Below are 23,506 nucleotides of genomic sequence, written 5' to 3'. Positions count from 1 at the left end.
CCTCTCCTGTTCCTCTCCTGTTCCCCTCCTGTTCCTCTCCTGTTCCTCTCCTGTTTCGCTCCTGTTTCTCTCCTGTTTCTCTCCTGTTCCTCTCATGTTCCCCTCCTGTTCCCCTCCTGTCCCTCTCCTGTTCCTCTCCTGTTCCTCTCCTACATCTGAAATGGCACCCTATTCACTGTATAGTGCAGTACTTAGATCTCTGTCTCTCTTTGTGGCCTCCTCACATGTCAAATAAGATGGCGCCGGAGAAGAAGGCAGACGTTTCACGTGACCCCAGCCGATTGTGTTTTTTTGCGTTGTTTGTAACTTATTTTTTAACTTATTTTTTACATAAAGTTTCCGCTACCATCTGTTATGACCGAAAATAACTTCTAGACATCAGGACTGCGATTACTCACCACGGACTAGCAGAATCCTTTTTTTCCTTTCATGACTCTGACAAGTCCGACGCAAAGGATATATTGCTTCCCCTGGAACAGGCCCCGATCCCCGTGATCTGCGTGAAGAGGTGGCGGAGAAAGAGGGGCCGAAGGTCAGGCTGCCTTCTGAGAATTCGTAGGCGATCGGATAAACCCCCACTTCCATCCACTCTGCTAGCAAATTTGCAATCTTTGGAGAATAAAATCGACGAGTTACGCGGAAGATTAAGCTGCCAACGGGACATTAAAAACTGTAACATCTTATGCTTCACGGAGTCGTGGCTGAACGACAACAATATCAACATACAGCTGGCTCGTTACACACTATACCGGCAGGATAGAACAGCGGCGTCTGGTAAGACAAGGGGCGGCGGTCTATGTATTTTGTAAACAACATCTGGTGCATGATATCTTAGAAAGTCTCGAGCTATTGCTCGCCTGAGGTAGAGCTGTAGACCACACTACCTACCGAGAGAGTTTTCATCTGTATTCTTTGTAGTTGTTTACATAAGCAAACAAGAAACCGCTCACCCAGAGGCGGCGCTCCTAGTAGCCGAGGACTTTAATGCAGGGAAACTTAAATCCATTTTACCAAATTTCTATTAGCATGATAAATGTGCAACCAGAGGAAAAAAACTCTGGACCAGATATACTCCACACACAGAGACGCATACAAAGCTCTCCCTCGCCCTCCATTTGGCAAATCTGACCATAATTCTATCCTCCCGATTCCTGCTTACAAGCAATAATCAAAGCAGGAAGCAGCAGTGACTAGATCATTAAAAAAGTGGTCAGAAGAAGCAGATGCTAAGCTACAGGATTGCTTTGCTTGCACAGACTGGAATATGTTCCGGGATTCCTCCGATGGCATTGAGGAGTACACCACATCAGTCATTGGCTTCATCAATAAGTGCATAGATGACGTCGTCCCCACAGTGACCGTACGTACATACCCCAACCAGAAGCCACGGATTACAGCCAACATCCGCACTGAGCTAAAGGCTAGAGCTGTCGCTTCCAAGGAGCGGGACTCTAACCTGGAAGCTTATAAGAAATCCCGCAATGCCTTTCGACAAACCATCAAACAGGCAAAACTTCAATACAGGACTAAGATCGAATCGTACTATACCGGCTCTGACGCTTGTCAGATGTGGCAGGGCTTTCAAAACATTACAGACTACAAAGGGAAGCACAGACAAGAGCTGCCCAGTGACACAAGCCTACCAGACGAGCTAAACTACTTCTATGTTCGCTTCGAGGCAAATAACACTGCAACTTGCATGAGAGCACCAGCTGTTCCAGAAGACTGTGTGATCAAGGTCTCCGCAGCCAATGTGAGTAAGACCTTTAAACAGGTCAACATTCACAAGGGCGCAGGGCCTGACAGATTACCAGGACGTGTACTGCGAGCATGTGCTGATCAACTGGCAAGTGTCTTCGCTGACATTTTCAACCTCTCCCTGTCCAAGTCTGTAATACTAACATGTTTTAAGCAAACCACCATAGTCCCTGTGCCAAAGAACACTAAGGTAACCTGCCTAAATGACTACCGACCCGTAGCACTCACGTCTGTAGCCATGAATGCTGAGGTTTCCATGCCATTAGCATTCATGGATGCAACCTCCAACATAAAATGGCAATAAATATACTATTTGAGACATAAACAAATCACTATCCAGAGACTTAAAATAAATGGTATATTGTATTGTATAACATGAGTGTTAGTTATGGATGAAGGGCACATTCACTGACATAGAGAGAAACATGTCCTCTGACGTCATAGTAGCTGAAGCAGCAGTGTGACCTGAAGTTCAGGGCCTTTAACTGATAGGGTTGCATCCCAATGACAAACTATTCCTTTTACGGTGTATTACTTTCCACCACTATTTCCCCCTCCTCTTCTTCTTCCTCCTCCTCCTCCTCCGTCTCATCTCTACACCTCTACGATGGTCAGTCTCTCTCTCTCTCTGCCTCACTCTCTCTCTTTACACCTCTCCAATGGTCTCTCCTTAAGTGGCTGTTTTTTCTGAGAGGAGAGATGGAGAAGAGAGGTGGGAAGAGAGGAGAGGTGGAGGGTGCTTCATCGCTTCATCTTGCTAATGGTGCTAACGAGGGCCTGATGAGTACCTTCCTGCCTCCCTGTGCTAACAGCATTAGGCTAACAGCAGCATTAGCCATTAATCAATAGGTAAGACAGGGTACAACAGGCCCCAATGGGCTCCTGCATCCAGCTTGACTGTAGTCTATAGGGAGTTCAGGTCTCACTGTATGTGTTGTCCTCCTTATTCCATCTCTCCTCAGTTTATTATGCTCTATTTCTCATTCTTCTCTTTCCTGTCTTCTTCTATCTCCCTCTCCACACTCATCTTTCTATCTCCCCATGACAAACTCTCTCTCTTTGTCTCTCTCTCTGTGGGCTGTGGGCAGTAAATGCCTGGTGAAAGGATAGAGTCAGGAGCAGGCTAGAAGCAGGCAAGAACTGCTAGAGAAGAGTAGAGTGGGGATTTATGTTCACTGAGAGCCACGTTACTGGTGCATCCATGTGAAAAGCAAATTACCCAGGATTGCCTCACAAAGAGGAGGGCCACATGCAACAGACCAAAGGTTAAGAGATAGAAAGCATCGATGATTACAGTCAAATCCATGTACTGGGAACCTCACTTATGCTGGGAACCTCACTTATGCTGAATTGCTTCAGTGGATGGCAGACTGACCGTACTCTATAGATAGGCCTGCCCTGACCTCTTAGAAGTAGAAAAAAACAAGGGCTATGTTTTGGAAGAATACTTGGCAGGGGAAGAGATGTAGGGTTGAGATGGTTACCTCCTAGACTGACTGTCCATCTGAGAGCTATGTGTGTGTGTGTGTGTGTGTGTGTGTGTGTGTGTGTGTGTGTGTGTGTGTGTGTGTGTGTGTGTGTGTGTGTGTGTGTGTGTGTGTGTGTGTGTGTGTGTGTGTGTGACGGGGTTGATGGCTCGGTGGAGAAGTCACAGCACTGACAGCTCTTAGAGGTGACGGGTGACATGGGGTGTCATGCATGCATGACCACGGGGCTACAGAGTAAAGGCAGCTCCTGTCTCACCGGTTGCGTCCCAAATGGCAGTCTATTCCCTATACAGTGCACTACTTCAGACCACTGACCATGTCAGTTCACAATTCTCTATCAAGGAGGGAGAGTACTTGATGATACTTAGTGGAAACAGTGCATTGTTTTAAATTATTTTGTTTTAAGCCTTACCCAAACCATTGCCCTTAACGTAACCACTCAGAATTAATAGCTAAACTTAACCCCTTGAGTTGTTTCTGTTTTAACCACTTGTGATTAATTGGTCAAAAATCGAAGTTCATCCAATTGCGGCAAATTCCGAAGTGAAAGAATGAGATCAGGTTGAGGAGGATAGGGGGAAGGTGGATTCACTCTACATGAATTTATACACACACACATACACCCACGCACGCACACACAGACACACACACGTAGAGCTGGGAAACTGTGACAACTTGAAACTGGGAGTTGTAGGTCCCCATGGGAGAGGGAAGACCCTCATCTCATCTTCTATTCATCATACTCATTCAGCCTGTCTGTCTTTGGTCTACGGTCTCTGGTGGGCACCAGCAAACACACACAAGCCCCTCTGTACTGAGTGAAAGTGTAAGAGAAGGGACACCATGCAAATTTGATGAGGGGAAAACAAATGATAAGGAATAATTTAAAGATGCTTGGATAGGGGCTGACCAGTAAGCCTACATGATATGTACACTGAGTATACAAAACATTAAGAGCACCTGCTCTTTCCATGACATAAACTGACCAGGTGAAAGCTGTGATCTCTTATTGATGTCACTTGTTAAATCCACATCAATCAGTGATGAAGGGAAGGATACAGGTTAAAGAAGGATTTTTTAGCCCTGAGACAATTGAGACATGGATTGTGCATGTATGTCATTCAGAGGGTGAATAGGCAAGACAAAATATTTAAGTCCCTTTGAACAGGGTATGGTAGTAGGTGCCAGGTGCACCGGTTTGTGTCATGAACTGCAACGCTGCTGGGTTTTTCACACTCAACAGTTTCCTGTGTGTATCAAGAATGGTCCTCCACCCAAAGGACATCCAGCTAACTTGACACAACTGTGGGAAGCATTGGAGTCAACATGGCCAGCATCCCTGTTGAACGCTTTCAACACCTTGTGGAGTCCATGCCCTGACGAATTGAGTCTGTTCTGAGGAGAAAGGGGGAAGGGGGTGCAACTCCATATTAGGAAGGAGATCCTAATGTTTTTTATACTCAGCGTATATTCAACCAAGCATGAGAAGAGAAGAATGGTATCGGAAAATGTCATTGGATCTTTGTTCTTATCAATTGACTTACCTGTAGAAATAAAGGTAAAATACGTGTTACATTTTTTATTTTATTTTGATGTTTCTCACCTGTAATCTCCCTAACAGTCCGAAACACATTCAGTTTCTCTGGATCCAGAGCCTCAATGTTGTGGTACACATCCCTGTGAGAGAGGGGGGGGGGGGGGGGTGAGAGAGAGAGAGAGTGAGAGAAAGAGAAAGAAAGAGAGAGATGAAGAGAGAAAGGAAGAGAGAGTGAGAGAGAGCAAGAAAGAGAGAGATGAAGAGAGAAAGGAAGCAGGATGAGAGATGGAGAGAGAGTGGAAAGGGAGAGAGAAATAGAGAAAGAGAGAGTGAGAGAGCGAGAGAAAGAGAGAGAAACAGAGTTAAAGAGAGACAAATATAAACATAAAGCTGTCACGTCACACACATAACAAGTGTTTATTCTGTATTGGAGGGAGGCACGCTGTGCCTCAGTGCTCCTCTGGCTCTGTTTAGAGGAATAGCTGGAGGGGTTTCATGGTCTCAGGCGCTGCAGTCACTGTACTGTGGTACACCCACTCTTCCACTGTGTATACTGTACACAACTAGCAACAGCCTGCTAAGATGGCTGACATGAGCCTGGATTGCAGATGGAATAATATTGAACGTGCTGACCCCCATAACAAGGACATAATACTCTATGCACTGTGCTATACCAGTAAGGTACTCTTTACTCTTAGGCACCGAAGCCATTATATGTGCTGTTATTACTAAGTACCTGAGGGAGTCTCTCAATTTACCTGGTTAGCAGGGTTGGGGTCAGTTCCATGTCAATTCAGTCAATTTGGGCAAATAAGCTTTCAGTGTATTTCCTGAAATGAGTGAATTGAAATGGAACTGACCACAAACACTCTGGTGTTTATGAGGCCAATGTGGAATATCTAGCTGGATAGCTATATGTGCACCAGTAACGTCCATCGTTGACATCACCCACTCACCCACTGATGTTGAGCGATTAGGCCTGGCTCACAGTCAGAGTTCCAATTCATCACAAAGGTGTTCGATAAGGTTGAAGTCAGGGCTCTGTACAGGGCAGTCAAGTTCTTCCACACCAATATAGACAAAACATTTCTGTATGGACCTGGCTTTGTGCACGGGGGCATTGTCATGCTGAAACAGGAAAGGGCTTCCCCAAACTGTTGGCACAAAGTTGGAAGCACAGAATCTTCTAGAATGTCATTGTATGCTGTATCGTTAAGATTTCCCTTCACTGGAACTAAAGGGCCTAGCCTGGATCATGAAAAACAACCCCAGACCATTATTCCTCCTCCACCAAACTTTATAGCTTTACAGACACTATTCATTGGGTTGTCCTGGCATCTGCCAAACCCAGATATGTCCGCCAGACTGTCAGATGGTAAAGCATGATACATCACTCCAGAGAACATGTTTCCACTGCTCCAGAGTCCAATGGCGGTGAGCTTTACACCACTCCAGCCGACACTTGGCATTGTGCATGGTGATATTAGGCATGGGTGCGGCTGCTCGGCCATGGAAACCAATTTCATGAAGCTCCCGACAAACAGTTATTGTGCTGACATTGCTTCCAAAACAGTTTGGAATCTGGTAGTGAGTATTGCAACTGAGGACAGACTATTTTTACGCACTACGTGCTTCAGCACTTTGCGGTCCCGTTTTGTGATCTTGTGTGGCCTGCCACTTCGCGGCTGAGCCATTGTTGCTCCTAGACGTTTCCACTTCACAATAACAGCACTTACAGTTGACCGGGGCAGCTCTAGCAGGACAGAAATGTGACAAACTGTTTTGTTGGAAAGGTTGAAAGTCACTTTGAAAGTCACTGAGCTCTTCAGGCCATTCCACAGCCAATGTTTATATATACAGTATGGCGTACTTGGTTTGTGTGTGTGTGTGTGTGTGTGTGTGTGTGTGTGTGTGTGTGTGTGTGTGTGTGTGTGTGTGTGTGTGTGTGTGTGTGTGTGTGTGTGTGTGTGTGTGTGTGTGTGTGTGTGTGTGTGTGTGTGTGTGGATGTGTGTGTGTTCTGCTCTCACCCTTTAATGCCAGTGATGAGGAAGACCAGGTTTCCATTGATCTTGGTACAGTTGGTGAACTTGTCTATGTTGCTGGAGTCCACAGTCTGGGCTGTCTGCAGACTGGCTGTACCTATACCATCACAGGCTAAAACAGACAAGGAGATGAAGGTGAAGAAGGAGAAAAGATGACTTGCTCAAAATGTCCACAAATGTTCAAGGCAAACAGGTGTTCTACTTCATTCCAACCACTTCAGAATGCATCCAGTACACTTACATGGAACAGACAGTCACCAACAGACACACAGAGGTTGTAGAGGTTGGAGCAGTGGGTAAGCCATTGTCATACACAACCACAATCGCAGCACAAACACAGCACAAACACAACTACATCCAATCAACCAGATGAATATACTGGATGTGAATGGCAGTGGGATAAGGCCCAGGACAGTGCAGGATTAGGGTACCTTTTGGACAGATATCAGTGCAGGCGATGCACATCTTGATGCGGTCATTTTCTACCTCCATCTTGTTGCTGGGACAAGCCCTCACACAGGAGCTGTGGTCCACCACAAAGTTATCTGGAACAGCATACACCGAGTTAACCACGGTATGTGTCAGATCAATTGCATGATAACAGACTCTCACACTCAGGTATTGATATATGAAGGGACAAGTACAACTGTATGACTGACTGCCATGGAGCTATACTGTAAATGAATGTCTACTTTATGCTTGTGAGACTTGAAGGCAGTGAATAGTAGTGAAACGTTTCCACTGCTGCTGTTCTACTGAAGATGACTCATCTGATTAAAGACGTTCCTTGTCCTCTTTATCTTGTTTTATTGTTCTCTCCAGGTGAGACCATATTTGCTCTACTGCTTTGGCTGGCATGATATCTGATAGTCTGAACTGAGGAAGGAAGAGTTTAGGGACACACAGACACATCAAATGATTGCTTTGCACGCAGCCTCAGGCTTAGAGATGGACACCTAAATTGCATGGGTCCTTGTGGCAGGCCATCTCCAGAATAACATGGTATAGTGGCCTGGTCTACAGTAGTGCATTAGGGAATAGGGTAGAAAGGCTAGCAGAGCACCAAGCGGAAAGCCAGAGTTACATATCAGAGCGCCTAGCGCAGTGCCTAGCAGAGTGCCGGGCACACGCGCCACTTCAAAAGACCACAAAAAGACACTAAAAAAAACGTGTTAATTATGTACGTTTCTTCTCCCTCACTCTGCACCCATTCCCCTCTCCCTCCCTCCCATCCCTGCCTGCTAACCTGCCCTCCCAGTACCCCATCCTCTTTGTCTTTGTAGGGTTGTATCTGGCATGTGAGCCAAAATAACTCCCAACAGTGTCTTGAAATCTGTACAAAACACCCACTCATCCTGGCTATTTAAATCAGCACCGAGCGGAGAGACGAGAGAGAAGAGAAGGGAGAGACAGGTCATTTAAATCAATGGAGGAAATGGCTTCTTTAAAGGAAAGGGAGGATGAAGGGGAGATGTGAAGAGGGTGCTAAGTAGAGATGACCAAGGAAGTTTCTTTCTGTGTTCTTCTGGAAAAAAAAGTTCAGACTTAAAAACAGGAAGGTTGAGAAATTAATCAATATCCTGAGGCCCTTGGTGGTTCATGAGCAGGACCAGCCAGCTCTGCTCAGCTAGTGATGATATTTCAAGGCCTAGGCTGTTTGAATGGTGTCCTTCTGAACTGTGGCGGTTCAGTGTTTATGGCAAGGAGAGTGTTTGTATGTCGGTGTGTGTTATATGTTCAGAATATGACAGAGCAGTTTATCTTCAGGGTATTTGGTATGTACAGTGGGATCCGAAATTATTGACACCCTTGATAAAGCAAAAATTACTGTAGAAAATAAACAATTAAAATACTGAGCTATATTGTATGCAACAAAAAAAAATATATACAATTGCTCAGAGAAAGACATTTTGTTTGTTAAGTAAAACATTTCTTTCTCAAAAAGGTAGGGGACAACATTATTGACACCCCTGTTTTCAATACCATTCAGTGCTTCACCTTGCGAGCATAACAGCACTGAGCCTTTTTCTAAATGTTTTATGAGTTGGAGTACAAATTGGAAAGGATCTTAGACCATTTCTCCATACAGAATCCTTCCAGATCCTTGATATCTTTTGTCTGTACTTATGGACTGCCCTCTTGAATTCAAACCACAGGTTTTCAATGGGTTTCAAGTCCTGAGACTGTGATGGCCATTGCACAATGTAGATTTTGTGGCCTATTAACCATTTCTTTGTGGATTTTGATGTGTGCTTGGAGTTATTGTCTTGTGGCCAAGTTTCAGCCACCTGACAGAGGCAACCATGTTTTTGGCAAAAATATCCTGGTACTGGGTAAAGTTCATGATGCTGTTGACCTTAACAAGGGCCCCAGGACCAATAGAAGAAAAATAGCCCCATAACATCAAAGATCCACCACCATATTTTACTGTAGGTTTGGGATCTTTTCTGGACAGGCATTGGTGTGCGTGGACAAAGATAACTATTTTCATATCATCCAACAAGTCATAACTACATTTTTGGAGTTTTCCTAAATATATATATATTTTTTTTACATGTATTGAAATCAGTAACTCCCCCAAACGTACTCTGAATATTTAATGACTCTAAGACCAAGAAAATGTATTTAAAATAGATACTTGCTATTTGAAAATACATAATTGTATGTTCGATAATGGCAAAATATGGTCATATTTTTGGAGATAAGAGACTTTCATCAGACAACAATGAAATGTAAACACATGGAGGTTGCTAAAAGGCATTGGCACTCGGATTGGAACTGGTGCTTTGGTCAGATGACATGAAGAAAAAAAAGCTCTTTGGCCACACCAGTGGTGTTGCAAATATGATCAAAATATGTTGGGATTTTGATGTTATGGGGCTATTTTGCTTCCACTGGTAAAACAGATGTTTTATGTCCCCTTACTTCACAAAAGTATGTGTACTGTATGTTGTTGTGTGTGTGTTATTCCTTACGTGGGCACTTCTTGACGCAGAAGGCTCCGTAGGTGTACTTGGCTCTGGGGTTGCTTTCCAGCTGGAAGGTGGTGGGGTTGTATACATGGGGCTGGGGGCACTGGGTCACACATGCTCCGCTGTCGTTGAAGTTGGTGCAAGCCTGTAGATGAAGCACACACAAGTACGCGCGTGCACACACACAAACACACATATTAGTGCTGGGTGCTCATGGAAACACAGTTAGCACATTGTGGTTTCCAGCTAAATAACAGTCATTAAAGATTGTTTTTGTCACTGGCAGCCCTATGCTCTCCAAGCAAGCACATGATCAAGTAACTGGTATGTAGCTGTAAACACAAAGACTGTTAAACACATACACAGACTTAATGGGTGACAAATGGCACCCTATTCCCTATGTAGCACACTACCTTTGATAGGGCTTTGGTTAAACACAGAGAAGTATATAGTGGATAGGGTGCCGTTTGGGATGCAACCCAGAGTGTTTTTCCACTCTGAAGATAGCTCAGGTGTGAATAACATGAAAACCATTGATTCAAATCTGGTTGAAAAAGTAATATCAATAGTTAGAACTCCCAGTATCTAATTAAACAGAAAGGAGAGCCCAATACATCATGAAACATAACACAATAAACTCTGGAAATAAGTTAGATCCAGAAAGGATAAATGGATAAAGAGAGGGAGAAAGAGAGAGAGAAAGCGAGAAAGAGCGCGCGAGAGAGAGAGAAGATAGAGAGAAAAGAGAGAGAGAAAAAATATACACTACCGTTCAAAAGTTTTAGAACACCTACTCATTCAAGGGTTTTTCTTTCTATTTACTATTTTCTACATTGTAGAATAATAATGAAGACAACAAAACTATGAAATAGCACATCATGTAGTAACCAATAAAGTGTTAAACAAATCAAATTATATTTTACATTTGAGATTCTTCAAATAGCCACCCTTTACCTTGATGACAGCTTTGCACATTCTTGACATTAGAGAGAGAGAGAGTAACAAAGAAAGGGAGGTGGGCACAGCACAAGGCATTGTTGGAGAAAAGTTGATTTGAACGTTATCTATCTTTCCCACAAAGAACAATGGTTGTGTCCCAAATGGCACCCTATTCCATATGTAGTGAACTACTTTTGGCCAGAGCCCTATGGGTCCTGATCAAAAGGATTGCACTACAGAGGGAATACGGTGCCTTTGGGAAGTAGATAGTTTAAACAGGGAGATTCTGTGTCAGGAGCGACTTCTCTATGGAAGTATGAATAGCCTCTAATGGAAATAACCTCACATTCACACAAAAGGTCACAGATAAGATAAAAGCTCTGATGTACTAAAGAAGAGAAAAAGAAGAGAACAGAAAGAAATAGACTTGCTGGTCTATAATCAAAAACTCTGTCTTTGACTGTTTGAGACTGTTCACCATGGCAACAGGTGATTGAAAGGAGAGCTTTCTCTTTTGTGACGATAAGCTTTATAAAGTGAGTGTGTGTGTGTGCGTGCATGCTCCTGCGTGTAAGTGTGTGTATGTGTGTACATACGAAGCAGTCCGTATCCTTGGGTCCGGAGCATCCTCCTGCACACTCGCGATGGCAGCAGTTACTGACCCAGGGTCCGAAACAGCGACCGTCACACTGCTCAGCGCACACTGTTTTAGTCACTGGAGAAAGACAGAAGGGAAAGGGCATCAGAACACGATATAACAGGCTCCCATCACAGAAGCATTACTTTGAATCCAAACAAGGAAACAAGGAAACAGAGTGCTTGTGGAAAAAATAGGATCCATAAAGTTAAATCTATCATGTTGACTGTTTTCCTGCAGAATGAAGTCACACATATTGTTTATTAAGCCTAGGCCTGGTCGAAAAATGCATTCTCAATGGGGATTCTCCATTGAACATGCATTTCAGTCCATATGACAAGGCTTCCTCTGTGTCCAGGAAACAGACCGATAGACTTCAGCTAAGGCTATAGGGAGTTTAGCTGAGTAAAGAGTCTTTTGGAGAGATACCCTGCTGTTAGACTGATGTTCATATGACAGTCTGCCAGTCTGTGGTGCTGTATGGAGCTGCATTTCTATGTATCCTGTCTGTCATTGACAGTGTGATTGAAACGGCTATCAGCTATCTCTCCTGAATGTGCTGCTTCCACCGCCAGCCCTGTTCTCATTCTCCTCCAACTCCATTCACCAGTCCTGTTGATGTCCAGCCATATGGGCTTGATGGGTTGCTGATGGACTGATGGGTACACCTGTCTGTGTGTGTGTGTGTGTGTGTGTGTGTGTGTGTGTGTGTGTGTGTGTGTGTGTGTGTGTGTGTGTGTGTGTGTGTGTGTGTGTGTGTGTGTGTGTGTGTGCGTGCGTGCGTGCGTGCGTGCGTGCGTGCGTGCGTGCGTGCGTGCGTGCGTGCGTGCGTGCGTGCGTGCGTGCGTGCGTGCGTGCGTGTGTGTGTGTGTCGTATGCCTCTGCCTCACCACCCGCCTCACAAGTTGACAGCTACAGCTGAATACAGGGTGACGTTTAACAGATAAGCATTTCTTCCTTAGAGGCCGTGCTGACGACCGAGCTGAGGTTTACATTCCAGTGTGTGTGTGTGTGTGTGTGTGTGTGTGTGTGTGTGTGTGTGTGTGTGTGTGTGTGTGTGTGTGTGTGTGTGTGTGTGTGTGTGTGTGTGTGTGTGTGTGTGTGTGTGTGTGTGTGTGTGTGTGTGTGTGAATGTTGGTGAGCATGCATGGGTGTGTGCTTGCGCAACAATCAACACTTGCCTTAATATGTAGCTATATGACGTTGTCAATTTATCCATTTGTGTAATTGCGCAAATGCTTGTGGAATATGTCTTGCTGGGTAGAGCACAGCACTTTGTTGTGCTGGCCCTTTGGGTTGGTGGTGATGGTGATACCTTGTCACAGTGAGACTGGCCCGTCTGGTCTGCCCACATTCCTCACCTCTTTTCCCTCCTCCCCGGCACATCCTCCTCCTGCCGTCCTGTACTCCTCTTCTCACTCAACCCCTCCCCTTCCTCTCCCCCTTGTCCTCCTCTTCTCACCTCACTAACGTATCATCAATGCATTCCATTACGCCTGCCATGCGCCTCTCGCCACCGTTAGCGCAATGAAATGGCCTACTTAACAAAAATACATTTTGTTTAACAAATGACCTCATCAGGAGACGCCACACATGCACATTGACGAACGAAAGCACACTCACACGCCACACAGCCATTGATCTATTTGCCTTAAAAATACTATCCACTTAAAAATACCAGGCAGCCACCACAAATAAAATGTCATCAATCTCATAAAGTGTGCTGAATATCTTCAATTTGAACAGGCTTCTGACAGGGGCATCCGTCACAGCGTGAATCTTATATCAACGCTGCCTAGCTGTCTGTTTTTATAGAGCAGCAGAGGCCCATGTTTCTGGAGGGGCACAGTCGTAGGCTCGGTGGAGTCGGGGGAGAAAGTGCGTGTGTGTGCGTGTGTGTCTGGCTGTTCTGTAGACCAGGGAGCCTGTTTAGGCACCTGCATGTCAGGAGATAATACAGCCAGCCAGCGGTTGATATTGATGAGGGCATTCTGTATTCAGTACTTGACGTGAGAATGTTATACTGAGAGTCCTTTGTCTAGCAGTTTCTCACACAGCGCCATAGTATGCTCCAGCCCTATCAACGGGAAAGAAGGAGAAGGATAGAGGGAGAGAAGAGGGATGGAGGGAGAAGGAGGGGGATGGAGAACGAAGGAAAGGGATTGAAGGAGAAGGAGAGGGATAGAGTGAGATGAAGACAGATGGAGAGATGGAGGAAGAGGCATGCATGGGTAGATGGAAAGATGGAAGAAGATGGATAGAAGGGGAGGGATGGAGGGATGGAGATAGAGGGATGTAGTCCCCTACATACATATTATGCAAAAATATGATGGTGGGATTCAGGGCAAAAAGAGAGCAAACACACAGAGTGTTATCTTGTGAGGAGAGATGACGTGCTGTTAACTAGTCACTGGGTGAAGGAGTTCATACTGATTATCTTAATGAGATCAAGCTGCAGAGCACACAGACAGCACGCCAGGGAACACAACAGTGACAATATTAGACATAGAGAGAGAGAGAGAGAGAGAGAGAGAGAGATAGAGAGAGAGAGAGAGAGAGAGAGAGGGAGAGAGAGAGAGAGGAGAGAGAGAGAGAGAGAAGAGAGAGAGAGAGGAGAGAGAGAGAGAGAGAGAGAGAGAGAGAGAGAGATAGAGAGAGAGAGAGAGAGAGATAGAGAGAGAGAGAGAGAGAGAGAGAGAGAGAGAGAGAGAGAGAGAGAGAGAGAGAGAGAGAGAGAGAGAGAGAGAATAAGTGTGATGGAAAGAGACCGTAAAATTAGAGGAAAAAAAGACAGGAGATGAGGGGATGGAGGGATAGAAATACATACAGTAAAGAGAATAGGGGAAATACATGGAACAATCTGGGTAAAAAGAGAGAATACCACAGATGGAGAGAAATGAAAGACATGTACAGTACAGTGACAGAAGCATATGGGGGCCTGGGATAGACAGACAGCCAGACAGACAGACAGCAGGCTGAGGCAGAAGTACTCAGACAGGACATGAGAGTGATTAATTAGAGACAGAAGAGAGAACTTACAGGCTGTTTGACTTCTTCCTCAACCCAACCCTAATGGTGTTTTACTACAGGACTGTTACAGCACACCTTCTCCTGTTAAGAAGGGACTGTGTGTGTGTCAAGCCCTATCTTCTTAAGCATGTGCTTGTCCACGAAGGTATGGAGAGGGTACATAACACACATCCCTTCACAGTAGGAGACTAAGGCGTAGTAATACATCAGACATAATATACTAGCAGTACTGTATATCTAAGAATACTAGCAGTACTGTATATCTAAGAAAACTAGCAGTACTGTATATCTAAGAAGACTAGCAGTACTGTATATCTAAGAATACTAGCAGTACTGTATATCTAAGAATACTAGCAGTACTGTATATCTAAGAAAACTAGCAGTACTGTATATCTAAGAATACTAGCAGTACTGTATATCTAAGAAAACTAGCAGTGCTGTATATCTAAGAATACTAGCAGTACTGTATATCTAAGAAAACTAGCAGTACTGTATATCTAAGAAGCTAACCGCTGTGCTGCTATTAGCCCCATGTGGTACCGCCCTCCCGCAGACATAGAGAGAGACACCCCTCTGGGCTGAGTGCCGCTGAGTGGTAGTGTGTGTGTGTGTGTGTGTGTGTGTGTGTGTGTGTGTGTGTGTGTGTGTGTGTGTGTGTGTGTGTGTGTGTGTGTGTGTGTGTGTGTGTGTGTGTGCGCGTGTGCGCCCGTGCGTGGGCGTGAGTGTTTGTGATGGTCAGTCCTATGTGCTTACTCAGCACAGCTAACCCAGGTTACCTCTCACACACCACAGCTATCTTCAGACTGGCTCACAGGTGAGGCAACAGACGGTGTGTTGTTTAACAGTTTGACTTAACGCAGGGCAGTCATTGGAGTGGGTAGCAGGGGAAATCACAGTTGTTTAAGCCTGAGGAGGCAAGGATTTAAAATCTGGCATTGTGGAGGAGGGCGAGATGGGGCATGAGCCGGAGGAGGAGACGATGGGGAAAAGAAGATAGAGAGAGGGAGAGGAGAGGAGAGTGAGAGAGAGCGAGCGAGAGAGAGGGAAAAAAAGAGAGCGAGAGAGAGAGAGAGAGAATAGAAGAGTCTGTGGGAGGGCCACAGGGCCATAGCCAATTATGCTGGCAGTGTTAAAGTGCACTCCTGTGCTGCCTGTCTGCGTGTCGTGGGTGAGAGGCAGGGGAGAAAGAAAGCGAACGAAAGAGAGAATGAGAGAGAAAGAGAGAGAGAGAGAGAGACTGCAGGGAGGTACTCACAGGTCTGACACTGGTCCTCCTTTGGGCCCCAGCAGCGACCATTACAGGAGACGTGACACTTCTGACCTGTGGACGACATGGGGGTAAATTATCCAGTCAAATGCTTTCCATAGCAGAGATATTATGATCAAACCACCCATCTTACTAGCTCCTCTTTTAAGCACTGGCATGCTTAAGGCTATGAGGATTTCAACAGAGTGACACTGTTCAACTCTACTGTTTTGTGTCCTTAATGCACTGTACTAGAGTTGTCTTGTTAATGACTGCTGTAGGGGAGAGAGTCAGCGACAACAGCTACTAGCTAGAAACTCTGCTGCTATATTAGTGCTAGCTGTGTTTTGGAGGGCTTAATTGACTGCTTGGTAATTGCAGAGTGAGGCTGGATGAGTGCTAAATGGCGTCCTGTCTCTGTTCCACTTCAGTTAAGAGCAATTATATTTAAGACTGACGCTCTCTCTGACATCTCTAGCTCCCTTCCTCTCTCCCTCTCTTCATCCCTCCCTCTTTTCATCCATCCATCCCTCCCACTGGGCCCAGACGTCAATTCAACGTCTATTCCACGTTGGTTCAACGTAATCTCATTGAAATGATGAGTAAACAACATTGATTCAACGAGTGTGTGCCCAGTGGGCTGGTACTTGTTCTGACTCCATCAACTGCCCTTTGCTACCCTTCCCTCCATCTCTCCCTCCCTCACTCAATCACTCACTCGCACTCTCACTTACTCAATAGGAATTGTAACACATGTTGTAAAATAAGTCAGTAATATTGTAAAATAAGTCAGTAATATTGTAAAATAAGTCAGTAATATTGTAAAATAAGTCAGAAAATATTGTAAAATAAGTCAGTAATATTGTAAAATAAGTCAGTAATATTGTAAAATAAGTCAGTAATATTGTAAAATAAATCAGTAATATTGTAAAATAAGTCCGAAAATATTGTAAAATAAGTCCGAAAATATTGTAAAATAAGTCAGTAATATTGTAAAATAAGTCAGTAATATTGTAAAATAAATCAGTAATATTGTAAAATAAGTCCGAAAATATTGTAAAATAAGTCCGAAAATATTGTAAAATAAGTCAGTAATATTGTAAAATAAGTCAGTAATATTGTAAAATCAGTCATATCTATCAGTAATATGAACCACTTCACTGTCTTTTGAACAGGTTTCTCCTCTCTGGGCGACAAACTGAAGCATGAAAGCATCTTCTGCTACAGCTCCCTCTCTCTCGCTCTTTCCCTCCCTCTCTCTCGCTCTTTCCCTCCCTCTTTGCTGTCGTTCTAGGTTAGCATAAAAACACCAAACAGTCAGTAGAAGCTGATCAGGAGAGGAGACATGGTAATGGGGTAAGATGGGGAGCTGGAGACAAAGACATGTCTATCTGTAACATATATGTATACCTGAGCCCACACAGAGTTGTATCTGATGTCATAACCAGGCTTTAGTGTCCAAGGTCTTACTATCTACATTCTAATTCCCCTTGACCTTCAGTACAACTATCACACTATTTCTCTCCACATCATAATGTTTCGCTACTGAAGGTTAAAATGTCGAAACGAAACGACTTTACAACTTTCTGTGTTATGGGTTTGGCTATGAGAGCTAGAGAGGCTTACACGTGGATTGATAGGGAGTCGATTTCAAATTCCTTTGTTGTTTTGAAGAGCCAATAAAAACAGAAAAAAAAAACTGGAGTTGCCCCAAGAATAGAGGAGATTATAGTCTAAGGATGGATTACAAGTTTCCAGACCCCCTTTGATCTTTAGTAGGATGTGTAGTGTCTGCAGTGTTTGTGTGTGTGTGTGTGTGTGTGTGTGTGTGTGTGTGTGTGTGTGTGTGTGTGTGTGTGTGTGTGTGTGTGTGTGTGTGTGTGTGTGTGTGTGTGTGTGTGTGTGTGTGTGTGTGTGTGTGTGTGTGTGTGTGTGTGTGCGTGCGTGTGTAAATCAGATTATCAAAAGTATTGAGTGAGACCAATGAAGAGAATGCAATATAAATGGATGATGCTGACATATCATCAATGCTGTGAGCTGGTGTTTGAAGGTTGGCAGATCTAGAGGTTGTTCTAGGACAGCTAGTCATTAATAACAAATAAAAACATACAATAAATAAAGAATAAACCAAAAGCAACAGATATATCACCAACATAAACCAATGACAAAACCACTCCATAAAACATGAGGGAACTATAGAGCAAGGGTTACAAACAGACTCATGGGACAATGAGAGAAAATCAGGTCAGAAGAGGAATAACATAAGGGGACTTAAACGCCCCCACTGCTACCCCCCACCCCGACTCCCTTCGTCAGATTAGGCCGATGGCATATTTGTGCCATAAAAAAAAATTATAATAATAATTCTGTTCACTTGTCTTCTCTTTGATTACAGAAAGGCATTAGTGACAGATTATGCATTTCTTGGAACTGTTGTTTTACGGATTGAGGTTACTATATGTATCCCAAATGGCACCCTATCCCCTTTATAGTGTAATACTTCCCATAGAGCTCTGGTCAAAAGTAGTGCACTACACTGTATAGGAAAAAGGTTCCATTTGGGACGTATAATAAGTGATTGCTTTTCTGGCTGTTGACACTTCTTGTGTAGCCACTTCTCGGTTAATATGGTACATCTGTGATGTCATTTCATTAGGGTCACAGTTGAGCAAGGTATATTTTGTAGGCTCTTAGATGTGACATGTTGAGATATTATGATCTTAATTCTGTTTATGGCAGCCTTGTCCTATATGCGTCTGTCACCATGTGTTTTTAACAGAGTTTGTCTCTCTCCATTGTCGTGAAAGCTATAAAGGTAAATTGGTGAAATCATTTATTTGTGTATGAGAATGTGGCTGAATGGATAGACCTTTCCTCTTTTGTTGGTGAGTTACTCACATTTAACAATGATATTGGTGGTCATAGTCTGTCTCATCTTATTCTTGTAAAAGAAAATCCAGGCTACATATAAAAGTGTTAAGAAAATGAGTCTACGTTTTCCATTGGTGAACTACTCACATGTAACACTGCTATTGGTGGGCACAACCAGAGGGCTGACGCGGGCATTCTTGACGATGTCTTGCCAGTGGATGGTGTCTGCGTGGCACAGGAACTTATTCTGGTCGACATACACACCGCCCTGTAGGATCTCTGTAGGATAGGAGAAAACACAAAGAAAGACATCAGGACAAAGTACTGACACACACACACGCGCGCACACACGCGCACACACAGGTGTACACAGTCAGATATGCGACCTGTTTCAGAAAGCTGGGTGTATAACGGACGTCACTACTTTACAGGAGAGGCATTTCATCTAAATTAATTTGTTGTTGTTGCAGTAATGCCCTTTTGAAAATGTGAACTTTCATGTGCCGTAATAACAAACTGTTTTGTCATCTGTAAATATAAATAAAATGTGAAATCACAAAGCTGTTTAGACACAAAGTACAGAATCTTGCCTAGAGGAACAGCTAAAGGAGTCCTAAGCCCTGAGTACAACACCGCTCTATCAGCCAGACAGACATGATAGATGTGGCTTTCGGCCAGACAGACCTTGTCTTATTGGTGTTATTATTAACCGTCATCTAGTTTCGTTGTTGTTTTTCCTCTCTCCTTCTTAGATTGGAGACTCATACCAACAGACACACACAAACATGCACGAACACACATATATGTACACACGCACATATGCACACACACACACACACACACACACACACACACACACACACACACACACACACACACACACACACACACACACACACACACACACACACACACACACACAGACACACACACACACACACACACACACACACACACACACACACACACACACACACACACACACACACACACACACACACACACACACACAGGAAATAATTACGTTACCCCCCCACGATACCAAATCCATCCAGCCTGGATTTAAACCCTCAGCCAGTGAGCGAAAGACAACACTAACACGTTTGTAATTTCATATTTCATCATGGGAGGGAGGAGAGGATGAGATGTCCAAAATGGCACCCTATTCCCTATATAGTGCACTACTTTTGACCAGGGCCCTGGGCACTATATAGGGAACAGGGTTAAATTTGCGATGCAGCCCCAGTCTTCTAATATGGATCATATTGTCAACCTCAGATCAGAGAGTTTACTGGGGTTGGGGGAGATCCGACCAACCCCCTCTCTTCACCCTCACTAACCTCCATCCCTCAGTGCACTATGGTGCACAGAGGGCAGCCCTGATTATTCTCATCTCGGGAATTCTCAGAGATAATTTTGTATTTTTTTTACCATTATTTAACTAGGCAAGTCAGTTAAGAACAAATTCTTATTTACAATGACGGCCTACCTCGGCCAAACCCTAACACGGACGACGCTTGGCCAATTGTGCACCGCCCTATGGGACTCCCAATAACGACCGGTATTGATACAGCCTGGAATCGAACCAGGATCTGTAATGACGCCTATCCTCAGAGAGAGTCCTTTTCAGACCTTATCCAGACTATCCTCAGAGAGAGTCCTTGTCAGACCTAACCCAGACTCCCGCCGAATAAAACACAAAAAAACTTGTTAGAAGATTTGCATTATTTACAGAGCTGGCTTTGTCTCTCTCAACAAATGTGTGTGTGTGGCTCTCTATATTTTCCACAAGCAGATTAGCAGCGTACGGTATTACAGATTAGACATATTCATAACCATTATGGGGTAGGCTGGCTGGCGGATGCGCTGTAACAGTGTGTGTGTGTGTGACCTAGCCGTCCCGTAGCAGCCTGATTAAAGCGTACTCCACAGATGATTGGAGGTGGTGTTAATTTGTTTTCTGCTTCTCTCTATGGGAGGGAAGGAACCTGTCGCTCAACACGGAAATTCATTCTCAGCCACGCTATGGGAGGGATGGGAGGAGGGACGATCCGCTAGGGTTTGTGTGTGTTAAGGTTGGTGTGTGTGTGTGTGTACGATTCCGCTAGGGCATGCTGCTCCCTCACAGCATAGAGGGAGCAGGGAGCTGCCGCTCCAGGCAAGAAGGACAAACAAAGACCACCAAACACAAAACCTCAGCATGCCTCCCTGACCCCCAATGGGTTTTTATGGACCGGAGAGGTGATGTGGTGTGTGCGTGCATATGCGCGTTAGCTCGTTGTTGACCCTCTCTGCGTGCGCCAACTGTGCTCACTGACTCACTCATTTTTAAACATGCGGTACACATGGGGCCTATGAGTGAAGTACGACAGATAGGAGGAAGTGGCTCAAAACAAAAAGAACCAGTGAGGTAAAAGCTTGGTTAGAACACCAGCAGTATCGAATTGTTGTCACAACATTAACACCCTCAGAAAACGTATTATTGTGAGACCATTAAAAAAAAGATTAAACAAAGTAAATTTCCACAGCTGAATTTGTTACACGGAGTGGAACAGGGGAACCCAAGCGCAGACTCAGACGAGGAGACTGGGATGAAGTAACCAAGGTCTTTATTGAAACACAGGGGGAAGATGGAGTGCTGGCCAGGGGAAGCTCGGGTGGGTTTCAGGAAACCAGGTGCGGAGGCTGAGTCTGGAGCGAGAGGGGTGGGGACAGCGTAAGCAGGACCGGAGCGGAATCCAAGGGAGTAGTAGAGTGGGGAATCCAGGACAGAGTAGCAGGATGACGAGACGTGAAACTGGAGACAGGGACCAGAGTCAGAGCAGGCAGAACTGTAGCGGAGAGGAAAACAACGTCAGGCAAGAAAACAGCCACAACAGGATAACAGGATCTAACAGCAACAAACAGCTAGAAGCGTAGACTGACTGAGCAGAGATTACAATCTGGCAGTGTGGAATTGGCAGGGCTGAGTATTTGTAGAGGTCTTGATTACGGAACAGGTTGCAGCTGGTGGGGATCTGCTCTGAGTCTAGCACACCTTTCTCCGTCCACACAATCACTCACACAGAGAGAGAGAGAGTACTGGTGGAGTGGCGGCAGGTCAAGGAGGCACAGGATGAGCAGTAGAGGGCGTTGCAGGAGCAGATGTAACAGTCCCCCCCCCCAATAGGCACCTGACCAGGCTTATCTGGGTGTGAGGTATAGAAATCCTGTAAGAGGGAGGGGTCCAGAATGTGACAGCGGGCACGCAGCAGCACTCCTCAGGCCCGTATCCCTCCCAGTTCACCAGGTACTGTCAGCCACGACCCCAACGGCGCACGTCCAGAAGCCGCCGGACGGTATAGGCAGGATGGTTATCAATGAGCCGAGGGGGTGGAGGGGCTGCTGCAGGAGGAGACATGTTTAATCAGGGACACATGGAAGGTAGGATGGATCCTGAGAGAGGCTGGGAGTTTTAGGCACACCGCAGAGAGGTTAATGACACGGTCAATTTCAAAGGGACCAATGAATCGGGGGGAAAATTTCTTCGATGCCACCTTCGATGGCAGGTCCTTCGATGAGAGCCATACCTTTTGACCTGGAGTGTAGACTGGACCTGAGGCCCGGCGACGGTTGGCTTGGGACTGGGTCCTGTCGGAGGCACGAAGAAGAGCGTCTCGGGCCTTCCTCCAGGTAGGGTGAAAACGCATAGATGGTCCTGGACAGAGGGAACCGCAACCTCTTGGGTGGGGAACAAGGGGGGTTGGTAACCCAGAGCACACTCGAAAGGTTGACATACCTGACGAGGCATTGGTGAGGGTGTTGTGGGCATATTCAACCCAGGGTAGCTGAGTGCTCCAGGAGGAAGGGTTAGCAGAAGTCACGCAGCGTAGGGCAATCTCCATCTCTTTGTTGACCCGTTCGGTCTGGCCTTTGGTCTGGGGGTGATATCCAGAAGAAAGACTGACATTGATACCAAGAGCTGAACAGAAGGATTTCCATCCCTGGGAGGTAAACTGGGGTCCTCTGTAGGAAACGACGCCAGTGGGGATGCCATGCAGACAAAAAACATGGTATACTAACAGGTCCGCAGTCTCCCTGGAGGGCGGGAGCTTGGAGAGGGGAATGATGTGAGCCATTTTGGAAAACTTGTCAATAATGGTGAGGATGACAGAGTTACCGTTAAATGGGGGAAGGCCAGTGACGAAGTCCGGAGCTATGTGTGACCAGGGGCGACTGGGTATGGGAAGAGGGCGAAGCAGAACGGAAGTGGGTTTAGTGGAGGTTTTGTTCTGGGAACAAACCGAACAGGCTGAGATAAACTCTGCAGGAAGGCAAGGGTCCGGTTCATACCAGGGAGACAGGTGAGGTGGGTAGAATGGCCCCATTGAAGAACATCAGAGCAAACACAATCTGGGACAAACAGAGCATTACTAGGACCGTTACCTGGGTCAGGCTGGTTCTGCTAAGCCTGGCGGATACGGGACTCGATCTCCCAGGTGACGGCGGCAACAATGCAGGTGAATGGCACAATGGCTTCTGGCTTAGTACCTGTGTTGTTGGTGGTGAACTGGCAAGAGAGGGCATCAGACTTGGTGATGGGGTGATAAGTGAATGTGAAATTGAATCACCGAAGAACAAGGCCCACCTGGCTTGCCGGAGTTCAGAAGTTTGGCGGTTTGGATGTAGGACATGTTTTTATGGTCAGTCCACACGATGAAGGGGATTACAGAGCCCTCCAGCCAATGATGCCATTTCTCCAGAGCGAGCTTAACTGCCAGTAGTTCCCGGTGTCCGATGTCAAAATTCTTATCTGCAGGTGAGAGCTTACGGGAAAAGAATGCGCATGGGTGGACCTTCTGATCAGAGGGGGAACGTGAGGACAGCACCGGCGTCCACGTCCACAATGAACTGGAGTTCTGGGTTGGGCTCAGTAAGTACCGGAGTGGAGGTGAAGCGATGCTTGAGTTTCAGGAATGCTGCCTCAGGAGTCCAGTGGAGCGGAGT

At 45.4% G+C, this 23,506-nt stretch overlaps 1 protein-coding gene across 1 annotated transcript in view; it reads right to left on the bottom strand.

Annotated features, from left to right (window-relative positions):
- Positions 1-23,506, bottom strand: part of LOC120057804 (receptor tyrosine-protein kinase erbB-4-like) — a 468,628-nt gene that overhangs the window by 99,176 nt on the left and 345,946 nt on the right. Inside the window, exons 4-10 of the mRNA XM_039006269.1 lie at positions 18,668-18,799; positions 15,659-15,724; positions 11,333-11,451; positions 9,801-9,942; positions 7,257-7,370; positions 6,811-6,937; positions 4,849-4,922 (exon numbers count right to left, since the gene is read on the bottom strand). Coding sequence (XP_038862197.1) covers positions 4,849-4,922; positions 6,811-6,937; positions 7,257-7,370; positions 9,801-9,942; positions 11,333-11,451; positions 15,659-15,724; positions 18,668-18,799 — 774 coding nt within the window. The remainder of the gene's footprint in view (positions 1-4,848; positions 4,923-6,810; positions 6,938-7,256; positions 7,371-9,800; positions 9,943-11,332; positions 11,452-15,658; positions 15,725-18,667; positions 18,800-23,506) is intronic.

This window comes from Salvelinus namaycush, chromosome 13 (genome assembly GCF_016432855.1).
Source record: "Salvelinus namaycush isolate Seneca chromosome 13, SaNama_1.0, whole genome shotgun sequence".
NCBI classification, from domain to species: domain Eukaryota; kingdom Metazoa; phylum Chordata; class Actinopteri; order Salmoniformes; family Salmonidae; genus Salvelinus; species Salvelinus namaycush.
This window is presented reverse-complemented; position numbering and strand designations above follow the sequence as displayed.